At 27.5% G+C, this 27,893-nt stretch overlaps 3 protein-coding genes across 5 annotated transcripts in view; 2 read left to right on the top strand and 1 right to left on the bottom strand.

Annotated features, from left to right (window-relative positions):
- The window catches only part of LOC136089688 (uncharacterized), a 5,424-nt gene extending 5,319 nt beyond the window's left edge, over positions 1 to 105 (top strand). The window contains exon 3 of the mRNA XM_065815744.1: positions 1 to 105. This exon is cut by the window's left edge and continues 8 nt beyond it. Coding sequence (XP_065671816.1) covers positions 1 to 105 — 105 coding nt within the window.
- The window catches only part of LOC136089214 (uncharacterized), a 145,486-nt gene that overhangs the window by 55,180 nt on the left and 62,413 nt on the right, over positions 1 to 27,893 (bottom strand). The window lies entirely within an intron of this gene.
- Positions 12,932 to 14,916, top strand: LOC136089687 (uncharacterized). The gene is made up of 2 exons (XM_065815743.1): positions 12,932 to 13,077; positions 13,536 to 14,916. The coding sequence occupies exons 1-2, from the start codon at positions 12,932 to 12,934 to the stop codon at positions 14,914 to 14,916; spliced, it is 1,527 nt and encodes a 508-aa protein (XP_065671815.1).

Here is a 27,893-nt window from a genome sequence, read left to right as displayed (position 1 = left end):
TTGCAAACTGATCCATTAGAACTAAGATTTTCAAATTATCGTCAAATGAATGGTGGCAGATTTTTTATTGGTTTGCGTGAACTTGAGACATTTGAGCTCATATAGCTTTGAAAACTTTACTTTTATTACCTTAAACTTTTTTTTCTTTAACTTTACTTTTCTGATGAAATTCGAAAGAACAGTGTTAAAGATTTTAAATGCAGACAAAGAAAAAGATTGAAGCTGAATTAGTTCCAGTAATAAACAATCAAGCTGAACTGAATTAAAGGAGCAAATGCTAAATTATTCAGCTGAATTATTATACTTTTAATGTATATTCTTCCTTTATTGTTAGGTTTTAATTCCTCATTTTATATATCTTGTAAACATTATTGAGACATTTTCTTAAGAAAAAAATTATATATATATATATATATATATATATATATATATATATATATATATATGTATATATATATATATATATATATACATATATGTATATATATATATATATATATATATATATATATATATATATATGTATATATATATATATGTATATATATATATGTATATATGTATATATATATGTATATATATATATATATATATATATATATATATATATATATACACATTATGGTTATGACTTTTGTTTAACCAAAAAAGCACGAAATGAACTATTATTTGCATTTCTTTTGAAAAAAGTTCACCCCGCCATGGAAAAATTGTTTTAATGTCAAAATCATATTTCCAACAGCGAGTTGAACTTTATTTAAAAGATATGCAAGCAATACTTTATTTCGTGCTTTTTAGGTAAAAGTTCATTCTCTCATTCTGTTTCACCAGTATGTTGGACCTATCTTGCACAAATCAAAAAGTAGAGAACTTGATTGCAATAATTAAATATTTGCAAATACTTATATATGTCAAGCTTGTGCTCTTAGTATTCTTGTGCTTTTAGTGTGCTTTGTTGAGGTTACATTAGAAGCACTTTGTATGGCATTGGGTTAGTTAGATAGAGGAAGCTGAATATAGTCAAGTTCTCTAATATGTTAAAACATGACTAAAGTACCTAAAACTAATATACATAAAAAACTTTACCCACCACCGAATTTTTTCTGTCTATCTCTAAATCTATTTGTGGCCTTGAAGTAACTTTTCATCGGGCTTGAACTTGTCATCTCAGCGTTGTTGTTAGTTATTCTTTGGATCTTGCAATAGTCACTATGTGATGTGACTATGTATACGTTATGTGACTATTGTGAGATTATATGGGTTTAAGCCCAGCATTTACTTATCTATCAATTAGTTGTAAAATCAGGTTTGAAAAAAAAAGCAATTGGTTAGATTAACAAGGGCTATTAGCGGTAGTGGTGCAGTGGTAGAACTCTTGCTTCATAAGCAAGAGGTTCTGAGTTTGATTCCTGCAGCGTCCCTGGTAGTACCGTGCTCAACTTGTTTCTCCGCATAGCGGCCTTGATCATTAAGGTTCGTGTTTTGGAGTTATAGAGTTGAGAAAGGGTTATAACCACAAGTAGCCTCCTCATCTGTAGTAGCTTTCTTGGTCTTGGGGAGTTGAAATACAAAAAAAAAAAAAAAAAAAATCTTTTAATATATCAAAGAAGCACTCTTTTTCATTTTCAGTATTTTCATTAACAATTAATTCAATATAATCGATATGCCTAAATTGAAGATTGGTAACACACTTATGGATTGAAAAGAAAAAAAAAGTTAAAGACATTATTTATTTAAAAAATAGTGTAAACACATTACTAACCATATTAAAATAAAGGTTGGAAAAAACACTTTTAAACGGAAAAAAAAATTTGGTACAAACATTTAATAAAAAAACAATAAAAAAAAAAAGCAATATGTTATAATCATATTGGGTTAATTTATCACTATAGATCACAAAATTTCTCTTCAAAAAATATTTAAAAAAAAATCTATTAAAAATCCATTGAAGTGTCAGATGACCACTAAATAAAAGTAGCAAGCTACTGTTGTATTATTAGGAGTTAGTTAACAAAAAAGTAGTTGTTGTGTTTTATCTTTCAATTTAAAATTTTTCATATATTAGATACACTTTATACTTTTGTATCTTTGCTTTTATGTGGTTTTTGTAACACTTTTGTTCGTTTTGCTAGTCTATAGATAAGTTAGTAAAGGTCTGGGAATTAAAAATTCAAAGAGGTTTTTTTTTCGATTGATCAATTGCAATAAGAATTAAAATTACCTTGGTTAAATATCTTGATTCTTTATAATTGTTACAAGGAGTGAACATCGACAGAATGCCCGAAATATATATATACCTTAAGGGTATATATATACCTGATAGGGTATATATATATATATATATATATATATATATATATATATATATATATATATATATATATATATATATATATATATATATATATACATATGTATACCTTAAGGGTTTGATGAAACTCAAAATCTCCTCCTTGACTAATTCGTTTGTATTAAAAAATTTTTAAATTAACTGTTTTTAAAATAAGTTTTAAGGATTTTTTTTTAAATTAAAAAAAACTTGAATTAAGCTCTCTTCTACATTTTTCTCATGTCTTAAATGGATGAAGATCGAAATTAGTTTTATTTTTTCGGACAGTTTTAGAAGTTTAAATTAAGTCCAAAAATCAATACAAAAACATTTTTTATACACATAATATTTTTTTCAATTAATCATTTATTTTATATTAAAAATAATTGGTTATTCAAATAAAACTTACTTCTAATTACTACAATTCAGGGTCAGCTTTATTCTTCTTTGAAGGAGGCAGCTGATCTGAATGACTACATTCACTAAGGCTGTCTATATCTGTATTGCCTGAGTCCTTTTGTATCACTTAATTTGGTGAAAAAGAAATAATTTTGCCCACCATACTACGCATCTCTGAATAAACAAAATTGCGATCTTCTGTGTTGACAAAAGATAAGTATTTGTAAGAAGGAACAATAAGTGTTGATAGCTTGTGCAAAGGATGAATAATATACTTTTCATTCAAGCTGCCTTCAAACCATGCATACTGTTGCTGCCTGAACCATTGATCTTACAGACTGACCAAAGACAAAATAGCATTGGCCATACATCAGGGGACGTCTGCACATTTTCACGTGACAATTGTACAGTAGCCTTGTGAAAGGGATGCAAAAATTTTACTACGTCATGCAACAATTTTTCATTAACGTTGTTCAGTTGCTCAAGTTTGTCAAACTGCTTTGAATCAGCAAGAATTGACTTGACATGATCTAACTGGCATGACAATGATTGCAAAAAAAAAAATTGACTGTTCCAACGAGTTGCAACATCCTGTTTGAGAGTGTGATTTAGTTCCTGCTTTTTCCCACTATGTTTAAAGTAGCCCACCATTTCCTTTGATCATTTCATGAACTAAATTAGCACCAGGGAATTTCAAAGCCTTTTCAACAGCTAAATTCAGGTTATGAGCTGCACAGCTAAGTCTATCATCGTTGCGATAAGCCGACTTCATATTACTCCCATTATCAATCACAAATACCAAATTGTCACTTTTTATAGTCTGAGGGAAAAGTTTTTTAAGTACTTCAGTTATCTTTGCTTTTACGGCAATGCCAGTCTTAGACTCACTAAACTCAAACAATCCAATACACTTACTTATAAGGCAATAACTACACATATATATACATACATACACATATAGATACATGAATGTGTGTGTATATATATATTTACATATATATATATATATATATATATATATATGAATGTATATATTTATATATATATATATATATATATATATATATATGTGTGTGTGTGTGTGTATATAAATATATATATCAAATATATATATAAATATATGTAAATGAAGTTTTTAGTATTTTGAAGAAACAATTGTAGTTAATGAATGTATGCATGTTTCATTGTTTTCTAAATCATCTTGTGATCCATTGCCTCCCTGGTTTCAAAATAATGACTGTGCATTGGAAAAAAAAAGTGTTTTGGAGGATTTTCCAGCTTATACAAAAAATCACATCTAAGAAACTAGTTCTTAAATGATTGAATAACTGAACTCAATGAAATAAAATACAAAAAACCAGTTGATCAGCCAAGGTTTTCATCAAATCTTGTAAGATATTCCCTTCTTCTTCCATATACATCAGCGCAGACCAATAAAATCTTATTAAAACAGTTTTCTTTGCCATCATTTTGTCTATTATAAAAATTATTAACGGTAGGGTAGAACCTTTAAAATCTATGAATTGTTTATTAAACCAAGATAAACTTGATAAAGATGTTGTGATGGATGAAATATATTTGCAGAAAGAAGTGCAATATCAAGGTGGTAAAACGAAAGGAGGAGACAGTAAAGGAAATTTATATAAAGGTGTAATGACCTTCATGATTGCTACTTTGAAAAAACAGTACAATTTTGTTTTAAAAGCTATACCAGAAGTAAAAATTAAAGTTAAATTTAGGGCTAGCTGACCATGTTGATGAGTGTATTATATCTCTATAAGAGAATGGTTTTCATGTTCATGGTGTATTTTTTGATAATCAGTGTACTAATGATTCTGCTTTTTCACATATGTTGCAAAAATATAAAAATACCAACCATGTTAGTAGTATTACTCACACTACAAAAAAGAATAGTATAATATAGTTATTTTTTGACGCTGCCCATCTTCTCAAAAACATAAACAATTTACTGAATTCTAAACGTTTTATATTCCTTGCTTTTTGTTTTGATCAGTTTCATGATGTTATTGATGTACATGCTGGTGAAATATCATGGAAGTTCATGATGTATATGTTAAAGACCAATTACTTCAGTCAAACTTAAAAAAAGGTTTCAAACTATATTATATCACTTCATCCAGGAAATAATGAACAAAATGTACCATTTGTTCTTGCAATATTTGATCCTACAATTTCTGCAGCTATTGAAAGATATTTTCCATATAGGAATGATGCCTCAAGCTTTTTTAAGTTAATAAATATATGTTGGACAATAAGTAACAGTAACCAAATTTAAAACAACAATTTTTGAATTGGAAATGCAGCTGGTATGGGTGATATGAAACCTTTATTTTTGAGGTAACTAGATAAATAGGTTGAGAATTGGCAATTATCTCAAGTTTCAAACTCTCAAAAGTTTACATTAAGTAAACAAACATGAGAAGCTTTGGGGACCACTTAAAGATGGACAGCTTTACTTATTAATGATTTAATTCAAGAAGGGTATCATTATTTTTTAGTATCACACTTGCAAACTTATCCATTAGAACGAAGATTTTTAAAGTATCGTCAAACGAATGGTGGCAGATTTTGTATTGGGTTGAGTGAACTTGAGACGTCTGAACTCATTTTAGCGTTGAAAACATTACTTATAGAGTCAGTCAATATCTGGGAGGATGATGTAATTATTGTAGGCTAAGGATACCCCTGGCACTTTTCTATTCCCAAACACAATTAAACACAAAATTGACCATAGCTCAACAGCATTTGAAAATAAACCAACCTTAAATAATATTTCCACTTGGAAAGCATGTCATGCCTAGACTATAAAAGCAAAGAACAGTAGCTTCTTTTGCTTCACCAGTGTGTTGGAGCTATCTTGAACAAATCAGAAAGCAGAGAACTTAATTGCAATAATTAAATATTTGCAAATACTTATATATGTCAAGTTTATGCTCTTAGTATGCTTGTGCCTTTAGTGTGCTTTGTTGAGGGTACATTAGGAGCACTTTGTATGACATTGGGTTAATTAGATAGAATGAGGAAGCTGAATATAGTCAAGTGCTCTAATAACTTAAAACATGACTAAAGTAACTAAAACTATTATACATAAAAAACTATAACCAAATTAATTCCATCTATCTTTATATTTATTTATGGTCTTGAAGTAACTTTTGATTGAACTTGAACTTGACATCACAGTTTTAATGCCTGTTATTCTTTGGATCTTGCAAAAGTCACTATGTGATGTGATTATGTATATGCTATGTAACTATGGCAAGATCATATGGGTCAAACCCGATAATATACTTATGCATCAATTAGTGGTGAAATCAGGTTTAAATTCTCTTGTCATTCAAAGAAAGCAATTGGTTAGGTCAACAAGGGCTATTTCTCGCAACATATCAAAGAAGCACTCTTTTTCATTTTCAGTATTTCCATTAACAATTAATTCAATATAATTGATATGTTTAAATTGAAGATTGGCAACACACTTACGGATTAAAAAGAAAAAAAAAAGTTAAATAGATTATTAATTCAAAAAAAAGTGTAAAAACATTACTAACTATAATAAAATAAAAATTGGAAAATAAACTTTCAAACAAATAAAAGAATAATTTGGTAATAATAATAAAAAAACAATCAAAAAAAAAGCATTATATTATAATCATATTGGGGTAATTTATTACTATATATCAGTAGATTTCTCATCAAAAAAAAAAAAAAAAGTTGAAAATCCATTGGAGAGTCAGATGGCCACTACATGAAATTCGCAATTTATTGAAGAGTCAGATGACCACTACATAAAAGTTGCAAGCTACTGCTATATTGTTAGGAGTTAAAAGTAAACAAAAAAGTAGTTGTTGTGTTTTATCTTTTAATATAACATTGTTTATATGTTAAATACACTTTATACTTTTGCATCTTTAGTTTTTTGTGAGTTTTGTAACACTTTTGTTCGTGTTGCTATACTATAGATAAGTTATTAGAGGTTTGGTAATTAAAAATTCAAAGAGGTTTATATTTCAATTGATCAATTGCAAAAAGAATTAAAATTATATTGTTTAACTATCTCGACTGTTTATAATTGATACAAGGAAGATTAAACATTGACAGAATGCCCAGAACATATACACCTTGAGGGTATATATATACCTTATAGGGTATATATATATATACCTTAAGGGTTTGATGAAACTTAATAAAACCTCATCAATGAATTGCTAGCCATACTAAAACTTGGAGTGCAAATGGTTTTACGTTTCTATTTAAATTTTTATTAATTAACTGGTTTTAATATAAGTTTTAATAATTTTTTTCTATAATTGAAAAAACTTGAATTGAGCCCTCTTTTATATTTTTCTTATGTCTGAAATGGATGAAGATCAAAATTAGTTTTATTTTTTGGGACAATTTCGGAAGTTTTAATTAAGTCCATAAATCAATTCAAAAATTATTTTCATATGGATATAAATAATTTTTTCATTCAATCCTTTATTTTATATTGCGTAAAATTGGCAACACACTTACGGATTAAAAAGAAAAAAAAAGTTAAACACATAATAATTTTAAAAAATAGCGAAAACACATTTCTAACCATATTAAAATAAAAATTGGAAAATACACTTAAAAACTAAAAAAAAAAAATTGGTACAAACATTAAATAAAAAATCAGTCAAAAAAAAATGCAATATATAATAATCATATTGGGTTAATTTATCACTTTAGATCAGTAGAACTCTTTTCAAAAATAAAAAATAAAAAAAAAAGATATATTGAAATTCCATTGGAGAGTCGGATGACCACTACAAAAAAGTCAAAAGCAACTGCTTTATTATTAGGAGTTAGCAGTAAACAAAAAAATTGGTTAGTTATTCTGTTTTATCTTTTAATTCAACATTGATCATATATTATATACACTTTATACTTTTGTATGTTTGTTTTTATGTGGTTTTTGTAACACTTTTGATTGTGTTGCTATACTATAGATAAGATAGTAGAGATATGGGAGTTTAAAATTCAAAGAGGTTTTTTTTTCAATTGATCAATTGCAAAAAGAATTAAAATTACCTAGTTTAATTGTCTGACTGTTTATAATTGATAAAAGGAAGAGTGAACATCAACAGAATGCCTGGAATATATATACCTTGAGGGTATATATATACCCATATATAGGGTATATATATATATACCATAACGATTTGATGAAACTTAATAACACCTCCTTGACTAATTACTAGCCATACTAAAATTTGGGGCGCAAATGGTTTTTCGTTTGCATTAAAATTTTATTAAACTAACTGTTTTTAATATAAGTTTTAGTAATTCTTTTTTTAAAATTGAAAAAACTTGAATTAAGCTCTCTTCTACATTTTTCTCATGCCTTAAATGAAAGAAGATCAAATTAAGTTTTATTTATTCGAACAGTTTCGTAAGTTTAAATTAAGTCCATAAATCATACAAAAAAATTTTTTAAACACATAATAATATTTCTTTCATTCAATCCTTTATTTTATAATAAGTATAATTGGTTAATCAAATAAAATTTACTTCTAATCTTTTATCTTTTTTTATTTATATTAAATATTATTTTATTCTTAACTTTTATTGTAAATTATTTAATAAATAAATCAGACAAAAAAACACTTTAACAATAAGCTAATAAACAACTAAATTTTTTAAATAATAATATTAAGAATAACAGTAAATATATATATATATATATATTTTTTTTATATTAATTCACCTCCTCAAGGCCCAGAAGGCCACTACAGACGAGGAGGCCACTTAATTGTGGTTATAACCCTCTCTCCACTCTATAACTCCGAAACACGAAACTTGACAAACAAGGCCGCTGCACGGAGAAACAAGTTGAGCGCAGTACTACCAGGGGCGTGGTTGAGATTGAACACGGAACCTCTCGCTTATAAAGCGAGTGCTCTACCACTACACCACTACCGTATATATATATATATATATATATATATATATATATATATATATATATATATATATATATATATATATATATATATATATATATATATATTTATATATATATATATGATATATACATATTATAAAAATATATATACATATGTACATATATATATATATATATATATAGTTTATATATATACATTTCTATATATATATATATATATATATATATATATATATATATATATATATATTTACATATTTTTATACATATAAATATATATATATATATATATATATATATATATATATTTTACTTAGGAATTCTATGTTCTTTAAGAACATTGAGCAACATATTTGTAGAACAAGCTGACTTGATTTATATATATATATATATATATATATATATATATATATGTATATATATATATATATATATATATACACACATACATATATACATATATATACATTTATAAATATATATAAAGAGATATATGATATATCTTAATATAAATATTTAAATATAAGGATGCATCTATTTATATATATTAAGATAATATATATATACATATATATATATTTTTTTTTTTTTTAGATTATTCACCTCCCCAAGGCCCGAGGGGGGCCACTACAGTCGAGGAGGCTACTCATTTTTTTGTGTTTTTTATTTATTTTTTTTTAGTTGTTATTCGTGGTGCAACCCTCTCTCAACTCTTTAACTCCGAAACACGAACGTTGCCGAGCAAGGCCGCTGCGCGGAGAAACTAAGTTGAGCGCGGTACTTCCAGGGACGTGGTGGGAGTCAAACTCCGAACCTCTCGCTTACAAAGCGAGCGCTCTTACCACTACACCACTACCGCATATATTATATTAAAAAAGAATGCTGGCGGGGGCTTCACAATATACATCAACTAACAAATAGCCTGATTTGCAGCAGAGTGCTACTACATCAACTATGGGTTTGGCATGAAGCAGCAAACACTTCATTCATTAATCTTGATTTTGTTTATCTTTTTCTAAACAATCCGTGTCAATTAAGATAAGCAAAAAAAGTGAGAAAACGCTAACATAAAAATGCTATAGTTGTTTCTTTGATTGAAAAAAACTTCTGTGCAAAGTCTTAGGTGTTTTGGATAATATTTAGAGGTTGCTCAAGGGAAATAAAAATTTACTGTGTTAAAAGCATTTGCCGCAAAACAATATTTAAAAAACTTGAGTTATAGCTGTGATACACAATTGATCATTTTCAAAAAATTCCTTAAATAATGCAAATAATATTCAAATGTTGCACTATTTACAAGATCAAAAGTTTAGTCTGTAGCAACAGTGGCATATGTCATCAAGATGCTTTTGCGGCAATCTGGAACGCATTTTCTGTTGTCCTCAACAACTTGTACTAGTTTCTGCATTTCAGATTCAGTTTTTGTGATGGATTGATTAAGTGTGCTCATAAGAGCAACAGAACGCTCAGCAGTGTCATTGTTAACTTTCACAGATTTAACAATTGCTTTAGTATAACAAAATTCAGCAATTTCCTCCCAGGTCTTTGGATTGGTTCCAGATAAAATGGTTACATCGAGACCAAGTGACTGCAAAGCAGTAGTTGATGATGATGTAACAAGCTCATGAAGTTGCTTCTTTTCCAACTTGTTTAATTCTGCTGCTGGACACTTTATACCCCTGACACTCTAATCAGCTCCACTTTGAATCATAGCTTCAACAATTAACTTTTTTTCTATGTCACAAACCCTGTCAGAAAATAATGAAAGTGGAATCATTTCTGACCCAAGGTACCAAGTGTGATTTTGAAGCTTCTTCATAGCAGCATTTGAAATGACTTTATTGATCTCAGAATATTGTTTAATTCTTGTGAAGAGCATCAGGTCATTTGCTGGAGCATCACTTGCAATTGGACAGGCAATCCATGCTGGTACATAGATATGAGCAGAAACAATACAAAATTCGCACAAGTTGTTCTGTTCTTTCATAGTCAGCTTGAATTCATTTCTTAAAAGGTATATCTTCATACAATAGATGACTTAAGCCATCCATCTAGCCATGCGATAAGCTACCGGCATGCGAAAGCGATACTTCTTGGTGGCATAGTCTGATAACGGAAAACCCAAAATTAAAAGGCAGAGCTCGATCATCTCTTTGTAGTCTTCTCTTGGTAAGTACGAAGAGTCATCTGATAAGAAAGGCTGCAGAAAGCAGCCAGCCTCTGATCTGAAGTTGCTGAAGCTGTGGTTCAGCAAGATGAGCGTCATCTAATGGAGCATAATTGGCTTGATTTATGCTTGGCCAACACTTCTGAAATTGTTCAAATAAAGCTATGTTGGGCCCACTGCTGGGTCCAAGCAAAACTGAGTATATTTCCCCAATAATTACTTCATGCATATGGTGACGGTAAGCAAAGTAGAAAAGATTTTTCTCAATCAACTTCTCTAGCAAGATGCACACACCATTTTTGGAACCTGTGTTTGACGCTGTTGTGTCAAAACACATACCAACAATAATTTGCAACATTCCATATGGTCAGTAACTGGAAGGTTGCTTTTGCTTGTGCCAGTCCAGTGCTAGATCATATCTTTACAATACCCAGTATATTCTCCAGATTACAACCAGTCACATCAATAGCAATTCTATCAACATTGGACTTTGGATTTTCATAGTTGGTGCTGTCTCTCATCATCTTACCATCCCAGTGGACGACCATATTGTTTCTCACTTGACATAAATTTCTGCCGAATATGATTTTCAGTTGATGAACGGTACATGATGCGTTTGCGGCACACTGTTGATCTTGATAATGGTGTACTTTGAAGGTCCTCTCCACTTGCTCTAGCAATTGCAGCTGCCAATATAGTAAACTTTCGGTCAGATAAATTGTTTCGATCAAATGTGGATGATACATCAGGAGAAGACAAAACTTCATTGAGAATATGTGGCTTTTTATTTTTAGGACTTTGTTCACAGTCAATTGATTGGGTTACTAGTTTTTGTGATAAACCGGAATTTCTATTTCATAATCATCATTGTCATCAGAAATGTCACTGACTTCTGTTGCTTTACTATCACTATCACAATCGAGACTAAAGTGGCTACAGCTAGGGGTAAGGACAGCATTTGCTTTTTGTCTTCTCTCTTCCTCATTCTGCTTTCTTTTTATTTCTGCTTGTTGACGCTCTGCTGTTCGCTTTTCTTGTTGAGATAATTTTACATTTTCTCCCGTTATCTTTATCATATGAGCGATCTTTTGGTCTTCCAGAAATAGTTTATCTTCATCAATTTTAACTAGTTTGTTTGCATCCTTGTGTGAAATGTCAAACAGTAAATCTAATTTGATACTAAAATCTTTCTCTCTAGCAATCTGTGACTTACTAGCTCTTCCTTTATTCTTTTTAATTAAATTATACTCATCAACACATGCTTTCATTTTTGATACAATATGAGGCTGGTAAGTCATTGGAATTCTGGCTTTTTTCCAGATGTGAGCTAAACCATTAGATGTTGCTTTTGCACTGGCTGGAACTGTTTATTTCAATGCTTTGTGATAGTGGAAAAACGTCCTTAACACATCAACAATCATTGGAAGGACATTGTTTGGTAGGTTCTTCTCAGGTTGATCAATCAACCATATTGCAGTTCGATTACGTGTCAAAGGAAAAATTGAAGAACTTATCTTTTTACTCATTTTCAGCAACAAGCTAAAATTAAATGATACAAATTAAACTCAACTTGAGAAATTAAATATTAATTTGCAAACATAATTTAAAATATGTGATCAAAATTTCAATATGAATGTGAGGAAATCAAAAGTATTACAAAACTACAAACACTAAAGTAAGTTAAGTCACCCAATAATATTTAGCACTAAAAAACAAGATATTGGCATGACATGACCAAAGAAGTTAGCTCATAAAAGACAATGGTACATCAAATTTTTTTAATATTTCATCTAAATTGAACATGGGATAAAATTAGGGAATTATTTAAGACGTAATGCTATTATTGTAAAACTAAAAAGCCATTAAGCAACCTCTAAATATTAATTTATTTTAATTATATTTAGCACAGTAAATTTTAATATGCCAATTGGCACAAAATAAACTAGTATGCATTCAGATCATAAAAAAAAATTTTTTTCTAGTGGTTATGTGAACACCCCTAGTATATATGTTATTTAAATATATATAATTTTCTACATAAAAGTGACTATAAGTGTATGTATATAAATAAGGCCCCTATGAATCACCTTTTATGGTATGGAATCGAATCCGATTCAAATCAGCCATTGATTTACAAATCGAGTCGAATATCAAATTAAATCTTCATTTTAAGAATATCTATGTTTTAATTATATTAAGATTCGCTCAAAATGCTTATTGGAATCGAGATTCAATTCGGTTTGTAAATCAAGGACTAAAAATAGTGATTCACAATGCCCTAATATAAATAAATGAAAAATTTAATTTATATTAAAAATATATAAATATATACTCATATATATGTATGTTGTAAATATATATGTATATATATATATTTTTTTTTATGAGGATATGTACACATATGTAGAGCTGAATATAATTATATATATATATATATATATATATATATATATATATATATATATATATATATATATATTTACACATATATATGTATATATAAATATATATACTTAAATATATATATTATATACATATATACATATATATACATATATTTAATATATATATATTTTACTAATTATTGCTCTATTCTTTAAGAATATTGAGCACCCTAATTGTAAAATAAACTGACTTCATGTATATATATATTTTAATATATAATATATATTTGGTTGTACAAATAGTACATTTAGATTGAAAAAATGGAAAAAAGAACTATGCAATGAACACCAACAAAATATAAGAAGAGAGGAATGCCAATTATGCGAAAAGCCATTTTTATTATATAAGTTTCCATCAGAAAATCAAAAAAATAAAGAAAGACAATTATGGGTCAAAGCTTTAAGAAGAGAATTTATAAATAAGACATTATGGCAGCCAACAGGTAGTGATAGGGTATGCTCCATACACTTTGTTGATAGAATTCCTTCAACTGCAAACCCTACGCCTACTTTATGTCTTGGATATGAAATAAAAGCTAATAAATCTAGGAGAAATTTATTAAAACACCCTATACCATTAAAAAAGCAAAAACTTAACTGCACTGCTGGTACCAGTTGTTCAACTTTTATGACACATGCTTTAACGACCTCACCTCACTTGCTTCAACCAACTGATTCTAATAATATTTCAACTTTTATGACACATGCTTCAGGACAACCATATCATTCTAATGATATTTCAACAGATTTAGATGAAGAAAATAATTCACCACAAACAAATATATTATTTTTCTCACCAGTATCTGATCATTCGTATTGCTCTATACAATCAACTAAAGTTTGCAAAGTATGTGTTGACAAGAGTAATTTAATTGAATCACTTATCAGTAAAGTAAACACGTTAACATTAACTTGCCAAAGATTCAAACGTCAAATATTTTTTGATAGTGTTAAAAGTCCAGTATTTACATGGAGAAAAATCAAAACTGATGCTAAAATGAACTTTTATACTGGTTTATCAACAATCACATTATTTGAGAGTTTGTTTCTACTAATCAAACCATATTTACCAAATTTATTTTATTGGTCTGGTCCAAAAAGGTTTACTAATTCTAAAAACAAGAAAAAACATGCTTTAATGAAAAAATCAAAAAAACTATCACAAAGAGACGAGTTTTTACTTGTTTTAATGCGATTAAGATTAGGACTTCTAAATCAAGACTTGGCCGATCGTTTTGGCATATCCCCAGCATTGTGTTCACGCACATTCACAACTTGGATTAAAATGTTAAGTCAAGTTTTAGGAAAAGCATTAGTTGTATGGCTTCCACGAGAATCTATTCGTAGCAATCTGCCACCTGTTCTTGTAAAAGCTGGTTATCAAAAATGTAGAGTAATTCTTGATTGTGCAGAAGTTTTTATAGAACGTTCAAAGTCTCTTGATAAGCAATCAAGCACCTGGTCAGACTATAAGCATCATAATACATTTAAATTCTTAATAGGTGTTAGTCCAACTGGATATATTACATTTCTTTCATCGTGTTATGGAGGAAGAGCAAGCGATAGGTTTATTACAAGAGATAGTGGTATTTATAATCTACTAGAACGAGGTGACGAAGTTATGGCTGATTGAGGTTTTCAAATTCAAGAAGATTTAATTTTAATTTCTGTACTTTAGTTGTGCCCCCTGGTGCCCGCTTAAAAAGCCAGTTAACCGCCGAAGAAGTTCAAAAAACAAAACATGTTGCAAATCTGAGAATACATGTAGAGCGAGCTATTAACCGTATTAAAACGTACAGAATTCTAAATGGAAGTATGTCGATTAGCATGCTGCAACATGCAGATGATATTTTACTAACGTGTGGTGCACTTTGTAATTTAAAATCAAAACTTATAGCTGACCCTAAACCAAAAATTAGTACTCATTAAATAAATTTTTTGTTTCACTTAATTGTTTTTATTTGTAAAATATTTTTTGGGGGTTTTATTACTTATTCCTGTGCCTTTGGGTGTTCTTATTTTGTCTAATCTATAATAGAGGTTGATTGGTTAATCGGAGGTCGAATAATTTACTTTCAAATCTCAATCGTTATATTATTGTCTAATCAACAGGCGCGATTTTACGGGGAAGGGGTTGTCTCAACCCCTCCCTATAAAGGTAATTTCCAAGTTATATATTTCATAGTTTGTATTTTCAAGAATATAGTCGGCTAGTCTGTAGATATGGAGTTTTAAGAACTTTTTTTTGGAAGGCAGTGGCACCATTTAAGGATCCCCCCTCCTTTAATTAATAGAATCGCCCCTGGTAATCAATGCACCGATTAATTGTAATTTATGTAAAATGAAATTAACAAATTAAATTAAACAAAATAAAATAATTTCATACTTTACGCCTAAGACATATTCACAAAAATAGTGGATGCCAAACAAATCTAGTACTTTTTTTTTAAGTTGAAGGATCTGCAAATTTAAAATCAGCTACAGGCGGCATAAATTCTTTGTCTCACTTTGATATCAATGACTTCTTTCAGGGGCTGCACGAAGAGGTGTTTTTCTTGGGGTGTCATAAGCGCATATTGCTGACTAGGACCAACGATGTCCATATTTGCCGACTACAAATCAAGACTAGAGTAGGGGGAGATGTTAGACACCTATCGCCGGTCCTTACTTCTTTAACTTTGATTACGATGTCTTTTTTTGCAAACTAGTTTAAAAATTTTAAAAACAAAATGTAAAAATACTAACCCGCAATAGCAGTATTTTTGGGTTTGCAAAAACCATAAAAACTACCAACCCAGAATTGTAAAATACTACCCCGGGATTATTTTATGTTTCAAAAACTAATAACTTGGTATTTCATTATTTTCAGCAATGATACTTACTTCACTTGACAAATCTTCAACATTGTTTATGGACTTTAAGGGTGGATGCAAACCTTGTAGGAAGGGGAGGGGCGATTTTAATATTTTTCAATTTGGTGGATCCAGAATATCTTGTAAGGGGAGGGGGGCAATTATCAGATTTAATGATTTGTAAGCAAGCAATCACATGATTTTAAATTTGCACCAGACAATTTTTTTTAATGTTATTTTATTCAGGCCCAGGCTCCCAAATTTATTTTCGTTTGTAATCCCTACCCTTATGGATCCGCTTTTGATGGACTTATAGATATATACATATGAGATGATTTAAGTTTATAAAAAGTACTGAAGGTCCAATATTTTTAATTTGTTACCACCTTTTTACCATATAAATTTTATGAAAGTATAGGAAAATTGAGACCCTGCAGGAGAGGTAAGGAATAGTATAATGAAGTACAAAAATCAAAGCAATAACTTCTTAATAAAATTCAATTAATTAAAAAGAAGACCACCAAAACTTAAATTATATGTAACAATGGTGAAAGTTAACGTCAATTTTCACTATCTTTACATATAGTTTACTTAGGTTAAACAAATGGAAAAGAAATGAAAAAGTTTGTGAAGATTTCTATTTAAATTTTATTCACCAACATTAAAGTATAAATATATCCTCAAATCACAGTATTATCACAGTATATATTTTACTGACAAACATTAAAAAATAAATTTTATCAAGAAACATTTTAAAAACAAAAATAATAGAATTAGAGAAAGATAACAATTAAGAGACAAGGCAAAAGTGGAAAAAAAAAACTTAGTTTTTAAAAATATGATAAAAACCTAAATGTAAAAAAATGTTTTTTGAAAAGATTTCGATTATGTGCTAAAAATAGATTTCAAATAATAATCTTTAAAATAATTAATATATTTTTCCTTTAACAAATTCCACAAAGACACATCAAAATTAATTTTATCAACAACTATGCCATGTGGAGTCCATACAACAAAGTATGTAACACTGCACCTTGTAACAGCCATTTGTAACATACATTGGGTGTAATAAGTATGGTTAGTTTTAAGTTTTACATTGACACCCGCTTTTATTAAATATGGTAAATTTAATTCTGTTGGTGTTGTAAAATTAATCTTGTAAGGGCATTTCACTTCAATACATGCTTTAGGACAGCAATCACATGACATTATTCGGTCTTGACTTGCTCCAATGTAAGGATGTTCATAATCCAGGTAAAGTCCACATTCATTCAAAGTAAGATTTTTATGATGACCTTTCATTTTTTCATAAAATGCATTCACTGCTTCAACTTCCATTGTACGACCATATTTTAAGGCTGGGATATTGGGGTTAGTAAATGTCAGTCCTGATATTTTTTGGTTTAGTGACCAAAAGTTATGATACCCACCGACAGTTTTTTTAACTTTATCCATATTCGTTGCTACCTCATGAGCTTTAGAGGCAGTTATAACACTTTTTCGATAGTGATACCAATTTTCATTTTCATTTTGACCTCGTGTTACTAACTCTATTCGTTTTATATTTTCAGCTGACATGCTTACTTTTAAACTTGTAAAAAATTCAGAACAACACGAAGAGGTAGAAATTAAACTGTCAATGCTTGGCAAATCAACTGGTGGCATATCAACGTTTGTCAAAACTTCACGAATAAAGTCTATTTTTGGCTTTGGAACAGCAGTAAACAAAATGCTTGTCGGCACAATATTCTCAAGAGCAGAAGCTACATCATTGATATTTAATAACTGCACTGTATTATTTGATAGAGGATTATATTTTTCTTTTTGTATATCTACTAACTTTCTCTTTTTTTTACCTCTTTCGCCAAAATCTTCACGACTAAAGTCAAGATCTCTGATTTTAGAAGGTGCTACTTCTTTTCGAGATGGCAGCCATTCATTTGAAGTGCTTGTACATGCAGGGTTTGTTAATCCGTTTCTTACAGCAGCTTCAACTCTATACATTGCTGCAGCAACATGATTACAAGTTTGACCCATGCCAGCCATGCATGTGCAATGACAGGCTTTTATTTTTGCACTTTTTTCTAATACTAACCACAGTTTATGATATGTATCATTAATAGATTGTGATCTTCGACATTCTGATTTAAATATACAATAACTACTTCCTGTTAAATTATGATACATAAGAGGCTGAATCCAGGAAGATTTATAGTAGCTGTATGCTTTTGAGTTTTTATAGTCACTTAAGTCTTTACTTCCTAGTTCTGATGGATTAAACATTAAATAGGTAAATATATCTGGATATAACAACATTGGCCAGAATGGCATACCCTCTTGTTCGTCCATCCAGCCATCAAGAATTTTAAATGGATCAGGTATTTGCATATTTTCTAATTCAAGTTTCAAATTATATTCTTTTTTTAAATCTGCCTCAACTTCTACTGCTGTTTTTATTGGTAGAACATTGTTTTCTATTGCAGCAAATACACGAGCGACTAACTCTTCCTTTTTACCATTTAACTTTAATCCTCTTAACTAAATCATATTGTACTCCATGAATGATTTTATAGTAAATATTTGTTTTAGCAGTATTAGTTAGATGTTTATACTTCGTTTTCTCAAGTAAATATTGTAACGGAAGTATCTTTTTACCCCTCCTATTGGAGTTCAGACCTCTTAAATATGACGTGTTTTAAATTCGCTCAATCGGTGTATTTCCTTAATTTCATGAAGAATATTTTCTTTAAGATGTTGAATCGTTTGGGGCTTTTTCAAATAAACTTTTAATTTTAAAAAACCCATAAGAAAAAGTCTGGTGCTGTTAAACCCGGAGATCTAGCTGGCAATCCTACATCGCCATTTCGCGAAATTATTCTTCGTGGTTAAACGTCATTCAATAATTGAATTGTTGAACGGGCTGTGTGTGCTGTGGCCCCATTTTGCTGAAACCACATGTCCTCGAGTCCTTACTCTTCCATTTCAGGCACAAGAAAATTTTGAATCATGTCTTGGTACCGTTCAGCAGTAACAGTCTCTAGAACACCTTGTTCATTTTCATAAAAATAGGGACCAATGATGTTTCCAGCATGAATACCACAGCATACAGTTGTTTTTTGTGGATGCAATGATGTATCATAAATTAATTGAGGGTTCATTGATATATATATATATATATACACATATATGTATGTTGTATATATTATTTTATATATATATATTTATATGTATATATATATATATGTATATATAAACATATATATATGTATATATATTTATATATATATATATAAACATGCATGTATAAATATACATATATATATATATATCTAAATATATATGTAAATATATATATATATATATATATATATATATATATATATATATATATATATATATATATATATATATATAAATAAAATGTGTTGGAGGATTTTCCAGCTTATACAAAGAATCACTTCTAAGAAAATAGTTTCTTAAATTATTTAATAACTGAACTCAAAGAAATAAAGTTGATAAGCCAAGGTTTTTATCAAATCTTTTACCATATTCCCTTGTTCTTCCATATACATCAGCGCAGGCCCATAAAGTCTTATTAGAACAAATTCCTTTACCATCATTATGTCCATTGAAAAAATTACTAAAGGTGGGGTAGAACCATTAAAATCTATAAATTGTTTATTAAACCAAGATAAAATTGATTAAGATGTTGTGATAGATTAAATATATTTGCAGAAAGAAGTGCAATATCAAGGTGGTTAAACAATAGGAGTAGACATTAAGAGAAAGTTATGTAATGGCGTAATGACCTTCATGATTGCCACTTAGAAAAAAAAGTTTAATTATGTTATAAAAGCTATGCCAGAAGTAAAAATTAAGGATAAATTTAGGGCTAGCTGACCATTTTGATAAGTGCATTACATATCCACAAGAGAATGGTTTTTATGTTCGTGGTGTGATTTCTGATAATTAGTCTACTTATGTTTCTGCTTTTTCACATTTGATGCAAAAATATAAAAATACCAACCATGTTAGTAGTATTACTCATTCTACAAAAAAAGTATGTATAATATATTTATTTGTTGACGTTGCGCATTTTCTCAAAAACATTTAAAACAATTTACTGAATTCTAATTATTTTATATTCCTTGCTTTTTGTTTTGATCAGTTTCATGATGTTATTGATGTACATGCTGGTGAAATATCATGGAAGTTACTTCATAATGTATATGATAAAGACCATTTACTTCAGTCAAATTTAAAAAAAGGTTTCAAATAAACTTATAAACCACTTCATCCAGGAGATAATGAACAAAGTGTACCACTTGTTATTGCAACATTTGATCCTGCAACGTATGCAGCTATTGAAAGTTATTTTCCAGATAGGACTGATGCCTCAAGCTTTTTAAAGTTAATAAATATATGTTGGACAATAAGTAACAGTAACCAAATTTATAACAACAATTTTTGAATATGAAATGCAGCTGTTACGTGTGACATGAAACCTTTATTTTTGAGAAAACTAGCCAAATGAATTCAGAATTGGCAATTATCTCAAGTTTCAAACTCTCAAAAGTTTACATTAAGTAAACAAACATGAGAAGCTTTGGGGACCACTTTAAGATAGACAACTTTACTTATTAATGATTTAATTCAAGAACGGTATCATTAGTTTTTAGTATCACACTTGCAAATCCATAAGAACTAAGATTTTCAAAGTATCGTCAAATGGTGGTGGCAGATTTTGTATTGGTTTCCGTGAACTTGAAAGGTCAGAGCTCATATTAGCTTTAAGAACTTTACGTAAAGCGTCAGTCAATATCTGGAAGGAAGATGTTAGAAAAGAGAGTTATAATATATCTTTACTTAAATTAAAAAAATTTTTCTCCAAAAAATATGCAAATAATAGTTCAATTTGTGCTTTTTAGGTAAAAGTTCATCAAGCTACAACACAGGAGCATGGGTTGAAAAAAAGTCATAACTCTAATATACATACAATACAAGGTACATCTTTAAGTTAATTAAGTCATTACAAATTTAAATATTTTATTATTAATAAAATGATTAAAATTTTGTATTGACAAACAAAGTAAAATTTTCTCTTATTTCAGCAGTGTAAGTTTGTAGAAACACTATCATCAGGGAAAAAAAAGTGTCTAATATTTGAAAAAAAAAATTAATATAATATACACACATCCAAAAACAAAATCAATCTAAAAATAATAGTTTTAATTCCAATAAGTGTGACCAATCGTGATATACAATATAATTATGTTTTGAAAATTTACCCTTCTAATTTTTCACTCCAAAAAGCAAGATATTCGGCCATGTATTTGTAGTAGGCCATGGATACTCCTGGCACTCTTCTATTACTAAACACAATTAAACACAAAATCGACCAATGCTCAATAGCATTGAAAACAAACCAACCTTTATTAACATTTTAACTTAGAAAGCCTGTCATGCCTAGACTATTCAAACAAAAAACAGTAGTTTCTTTTGTTTTACCAGTATGTTAGACCTATCTTGCACAAATTAGAAAGCAGAGAACTTAATTGCATTAATCAAATATTTGAAAATACTTAAATATGTAATGTTTATGTTTTTAGTATACTTGTGCTGTTAGTGTGCTTTGTTGAGGGCACATTAGGAGCACTTTGTATGACATTGGGTTAATTACATACACTGAGGAAGCTGAATATAGTCAAGTTCTCTTATAAGTTAAAACATGACTTAAGTACCAAAAACTATTATACATAAAAAACTATACCCATCATCGAATTTTTTCCATCTATCTTTATATTTATTAATGGTCTTGAAGTCACTTTGATTAAACTTGAACAAGACATCTCAGTTTTAATGCCTGTTGATCTTTGGATCTTGCATAAGTCACTATGTGATGTGACTATGTATATGCTATGTGACTATTGCAAGATCATATGGGTCTAAGCCTAGCATATACTTTTGCATCAATTAGCCGTGAAATCAGGTTTGAATTCTCTTGTTATTCAAAGAAAGCAATTGGTTAGGTCAACAAGGGCTTTTTCTCGCAACATATCAAAGAAGCATTCTTTTTTATTTTCAATATTTTTATTAACAATTAATTCAATATAGTTGGTATGTCTAAATTAAAGATTGACAAGACACTTAGGGATTAAAAACAAAAAAAAAGTTAAACACATTATTAATTTAAAAAACAGTGTAAACACATTACTAACAATATTAAAATAAAGGTTGGAAATTACGCTTTTAAACGAACAAAAAAATTTGGTACAATCATTTAAAAAAAAATAATCAAAAAAAAAGCAATTATAATTATATTGGGTTTAGTTATTACTATAGATCAGTAGATTTCTCTTCAAAAAATAATAAATAAAAAATAGATCCATTGAAAATCCATTAGAGAGTCAGATGACCACTAAATAAAAGTCGCAAGCTACTGCTGTATTATTAGGAGTTAACAGTAAACAAAAAAGTATTTAGCTGTAGTGTTTTATCTTTTAATTTAACATTGACCATATATTAAAAACACTTTATACTTTTGTATCTTTGTTTTTATGTGGTTTTTGTAACAATTTTGTTCGTATTGCTAAACTATAGATAAGTTAGTAGAGGTCTGGGATTTAAAAACTCAAAGAGGCTTTCTTTTCAATTGATCAGTTGCAAAAAGAAAAAAATTACCTTGTTTAACTATCCCGAATATTTATAATTGAAAAAAGGAAGAGTGAACATCAACAGAATACTCGGAATATATATACCTTGAGGTGATATATATACCTTATAGGGTATATATATATATATATATATATATATATATATATATATATATATATATATATATATATATATATACCTTAAGGTTTTGATGAAACTTAATAACACTCCTAGACTAATTGCTAGCCATACTAAAACTTTAGGTGCAAATGGTTTTTCGTTTGTATTTTTTTTAATTAACTGTTTTTGATATAAGTTTTAGTAATTTTATTTTAAAATTGAAAAAATTTGAATTAAGCTCTGTTCTACATTTTCCTCATGTCTGAAATGGATGAAGATCAAAATTAGAATTATTTCTTCAGACAGTAATGGAAGTTTAAATGATGTCCATAAATCAATACAAAGATTTTTTTCAAAGGCATATTAATATTTTTTTCATTGAATCCTTTATTTTATATTAAGTATAATTAGAGAATCAAGTGAAACTTATCTAATCTTTAATTTTTATTTTTTTTAATTATATTTAATACTATTTTTGTCATAATTTTTATTGTTTTAAACCTTTGCAATAACAGTTTAATCAAAAACATATACTTAACAACTTATACATTTAGAAAAACGACAAAAATCATTAAAATATAAATAAAATCAAAAAAAAACTTGGCAGAGAAAAACTACAAACTTTAGTTAAAGAATTAAAAAATGAATCTAGAGCTAAACCTGGTTTAGGTGCTTTACTGAACAAGGATATTTTGAAAGGTGAAGAGTCTAAAATAAATATTATAAATCAGACAAAAAAAAACACTATAACAATAAGCCATTAGAGAACAAAATCTTTTAACAATAATAATGAGAATAATAGTTTATATAAATACATATATAATATATATATATATATATATATATATATATATATATATATATATATATATATATATATATATATATATATATATATGTATAAATAAATAGATCTATAGTTTGTGATCTTTGGGAAGAGTGGAAAGAAAAAAGTGATTCTTACGCCAACACATACGTCACTTTTAATTACTTTTGACTTTCGTCCAACATTTGCGTGTTGGACGAGAGTAAAAACCATTAATTTAATTACAAATAAATCGTTTTTTAAAAAAACCACAAAAACGCAAATTTAATTGACCAGAATGTTTTAAAAAAAAAATCTGAATGTTTTTAACAATATAAACAATGTTTTTATTTTTATTTTTTTTATTAAAATGTTTTTATTTTTAATTTTTTTAATAAAATGTTTTTATTTTTATTTTTTACTGTAAATAATGTGCGGAGTGTTGCTACATCGACTATCTTATAGCCTGACTCGCAAGGGAGTGCTGCTACATCTACTATCTTTTAGCCTGACCCACAAGGGAGTGCTGCTACATCGACTGAGGGTTTGGTTGGGGCAAGCAGTCTATCAATTATTAAAAAAAAATTCTGGTCTTGAACTTTAACTTTTACTTTTTGTCAACAAAATATTGAAAAAACTTTCGGACAACATCTAAGGGTTGTATATATATATATATATGGATATATATATATATATATATATATATATATAAATATATATATATATATATAAATATATATATATATATATTTTACCATTTCTTGCTCTTTTCCTTAAAAACATTGAGTACTCTATTTGTACAATACACTGACTTGATTTAAATATATATATATATATATATATATATATATATATATATATATATATATATATATATATATATATTTATATATATATATATATATATATATTTATATATATATATATATATATATTTATATATATATATATATATATTTATATATATATATATTTATATATATTTATATATACATATATATATATATTAATATATATATATGTATATATAAATATATATATATGAACATATATATATATATATATATATATATATATATATATATATATATATATATATATATATATATATATATATATATATATATATATATATATAAACACATATATTTTAAATTATATTTATATATATATATATATTTTAAATTATATTTATATATATATATATATATATTTTATTTGAATAGAATGCTGCAGGGGGCCTCAGTACATACATCAACTGACAAATAGCGTAACTCGCAGCCGAGTGCTGCTACAACGACTAAGGGTTTGGCATAAAGCAGCAAACATTTCATTTATTATTCAAGGATTTTTCTTCTTTTTTTAAACTGTCTCAATTTAAATAAGCAAAACAAGTGAGAAAAAGTTCCCATAAATATGCTTTAGTAGATAGATATATAGGTATATATATATATATATATATATATATATATATATATATATATATATATATATATATATATATATATATATATATATATACATATATATTTATATAAATATATATATATATATATATATGTATATATTATATTAATGTTGTGTATGTATGTTATATATATATATATATATATATATATTATATATATATATATATTTATACATATATATATATATTTATATATATATATATATATATTATATATATATATATATATATATATATATATATATATATATATATATATATATATATATATATATATATATATATATATATATATATATATATATATATATATATATATATATATATATATATATATATATATATATATATATATATATATATATATATATATATATATATATATATATATATAAAGGGTGATGCGGAAGTTATCGGACAAAATAAAAATGTCAATAACTTAGTAATAAATGAAAAAACAAACTACTATTATATTTTTTTAAATAAAGCAATTATCTTTTATTAAAAATATATTATTTTTTATATAAAAAAACACCACCATCTGCAATTGATCTCAATTTTGCATATGAAAGGCTCTGACGCCTTTCATATGCGATTGTAAAAAGTTTAAATCAATTTCTTGTAGTTTTAGTTTAATGCAATCAATCAAAACTTGCTCTGTTGAAGCTTGCCAATCTCCCTCGTAAACCTTCTGTGCCAAATGTCCCCAAAAATTTTTAATTGGTCATGCTTGAGGCACATTTTGGGGATTGGATTCTTTATCAACGTATAAGACATATTGGTCCATCCAATTTAGAGAATCTTTAGAATAATGAGAACTTGCTAAATCTGGCCAAAATAAATAGTTAAAGTCTCCATGATACTTGTGAATAAATAGAAGGAGTCGTTTTTCTAAACATTCATTAATATAGATTGATGAATTGATCGCTACAGCCTTGGAAGTGCGAAACAATGGTTCGGACATACCGCGGTCAGATATGGCTATCCACATTAACAATTTTTTTGGAAATTTTTCTTTTCCTATAAAACGAACACTTTCTGGGCATGTCTTTTTGTTGTTTGTGTAGTATCCAGAATTTTCAGGCATGTTGTCCCATGCAAAACAAAAGTATTTTTCGTCATCGATGACTAGAGGCGATTTTGTGTTGGTTAACAAGTTTCCTGCTTCTTTTCTTTGCCTTTATTTGTTGTTCTATAGTGTATTTTGGAGTCTTTTCATGTTTTCGATATTTAATATTCATTTTTTTTAACTGACGACCAATTGTCGATTGATTTACACCGAATATAATACCTATTTTTCTCTGACTGAACCCTTTTTGATTGTTGACAAGTCTCGTTAATTCGGGTTTCTTTTCTCTAGTCCAGGATGTTGGACGACCAGGGTGCTTTCTATCAGAAAACGATTGAACAGTTTCAAGTCTTTTTAGGTTATCATATATTGTACTTCCAGCAAATCCTTCCTTTTCAAATTGATTTACGATTTATTTTTTTTATATATTAGGTTTATTTACAAAAATCATTTTTAGTTGCATTCGAAAAGATTCTCGTTCAGCTGCATTTAATCTCATTTTAAATAATTGTGTTTCAAATAATAAAGTTTATATTTTATAGAACGTTTATGCCTACGCATAAAACTACAAAAACTAATTATTATGCTCAAATAATGAAATTAGGATTTGCCCGATAACTTCCGCATAACCCGTTATATATATATATATATATATATATATATATATATATATATATATATATATATATATATATATATATATATATATATAAAAGTGTGTAAGTGTATATATATAAATATATATAAAGTTAAATTTATATAGGCAATACCTATATAATATATATATATATATATATATATATATATATATATATATATATATATATATGTATGTTGTATATATAACTATACATAGATATATATTTATATATATATATATATATATATATATATATATATATATATATATATATGTATATATATATGTATATATAAATATATATATATATATATATTATAAATATATATATATATATATAAATTCTATTTATGTTATTATAACTTAAATTATATTTCCGGCAAATAATCTTGACTTGTTTAAACAGTTGGTAGCATTTATAGAAAGTTATAGAAACCCAGTAAGGATTTGGCTATTTGTGCTAAACATGTTAAAGAAAAACTGGCAAATGAGTAACATAAGATTTAAATCCAGCTCCATCTATTTATTGCTTAACTAAAAAAAAAACCACGTTTATCCAACTACATAAAAAACAAGAACGCCACCATCTCTCCGTCATCCATTAAATAATCAAGATGAATCCAGTATAGATAAAATTCATTAAATTAATTATAACTCAATTTTAACCTTCAAGGGAATCAACCTAAATTATATAATGGCAAACATATATTTTTTAAGGTAGAAATTAATCAACACATAGGTTTTTTGAAGTTTTTAGTATTTTGAATATACAATTGTAGTTGATGAATATATGCATTTTTCATTGTTTTCTAAATCACCTTGTTATCTATTGTCTCCATGGTTTCAAAATATTGGCAAACTCAACTCAGAGACTCAACTCTTTCTGATCGATATGCTACAAAAATTAGATTAATTGATTGTGTTAATTCATTCTTATGCGATGAACATCAAATTATTGGTGTAAAATTTGAAAATCGAGTTGTTGTGAATATTTATTTTAAC

Source organism: Hydra vulgaris, chromosome 13, assembly GCF_038396675.1.
Source record: "Hydra vulgaris chromosome 13, alternate assembly HydraT2T_AEP".
Classification (NCBI taxonomy): Eukaryota; Metazoa; Cnidaria; class Hydrozoa; order Anthoathecata; family Hydridae; genus Hydra; species Hydra vulgaris.
The sequence above is the reverse complement of the archived record's forward strand: the minus strand, read 5'-3'. Positions and strand labels throughout refer to the sequence as shown.

Excerpts from the sequence above, each read along its gene's own strand:
- LOC136089687 (XM_065815743.1), top strand. The coding sequence starts at position 12,932 with ATGGTATGGAATCGAATCCGATTCAAATCAGCCATTGATTTACAAATC. Across the intron at positions 13,078-13,535 it reads TGGAATCGAGATTCAATTCG|ATTGAAAAAATGGAAAAAAG; the intron begins GTTTGTAAATCA and ends TAGTACATTTAG.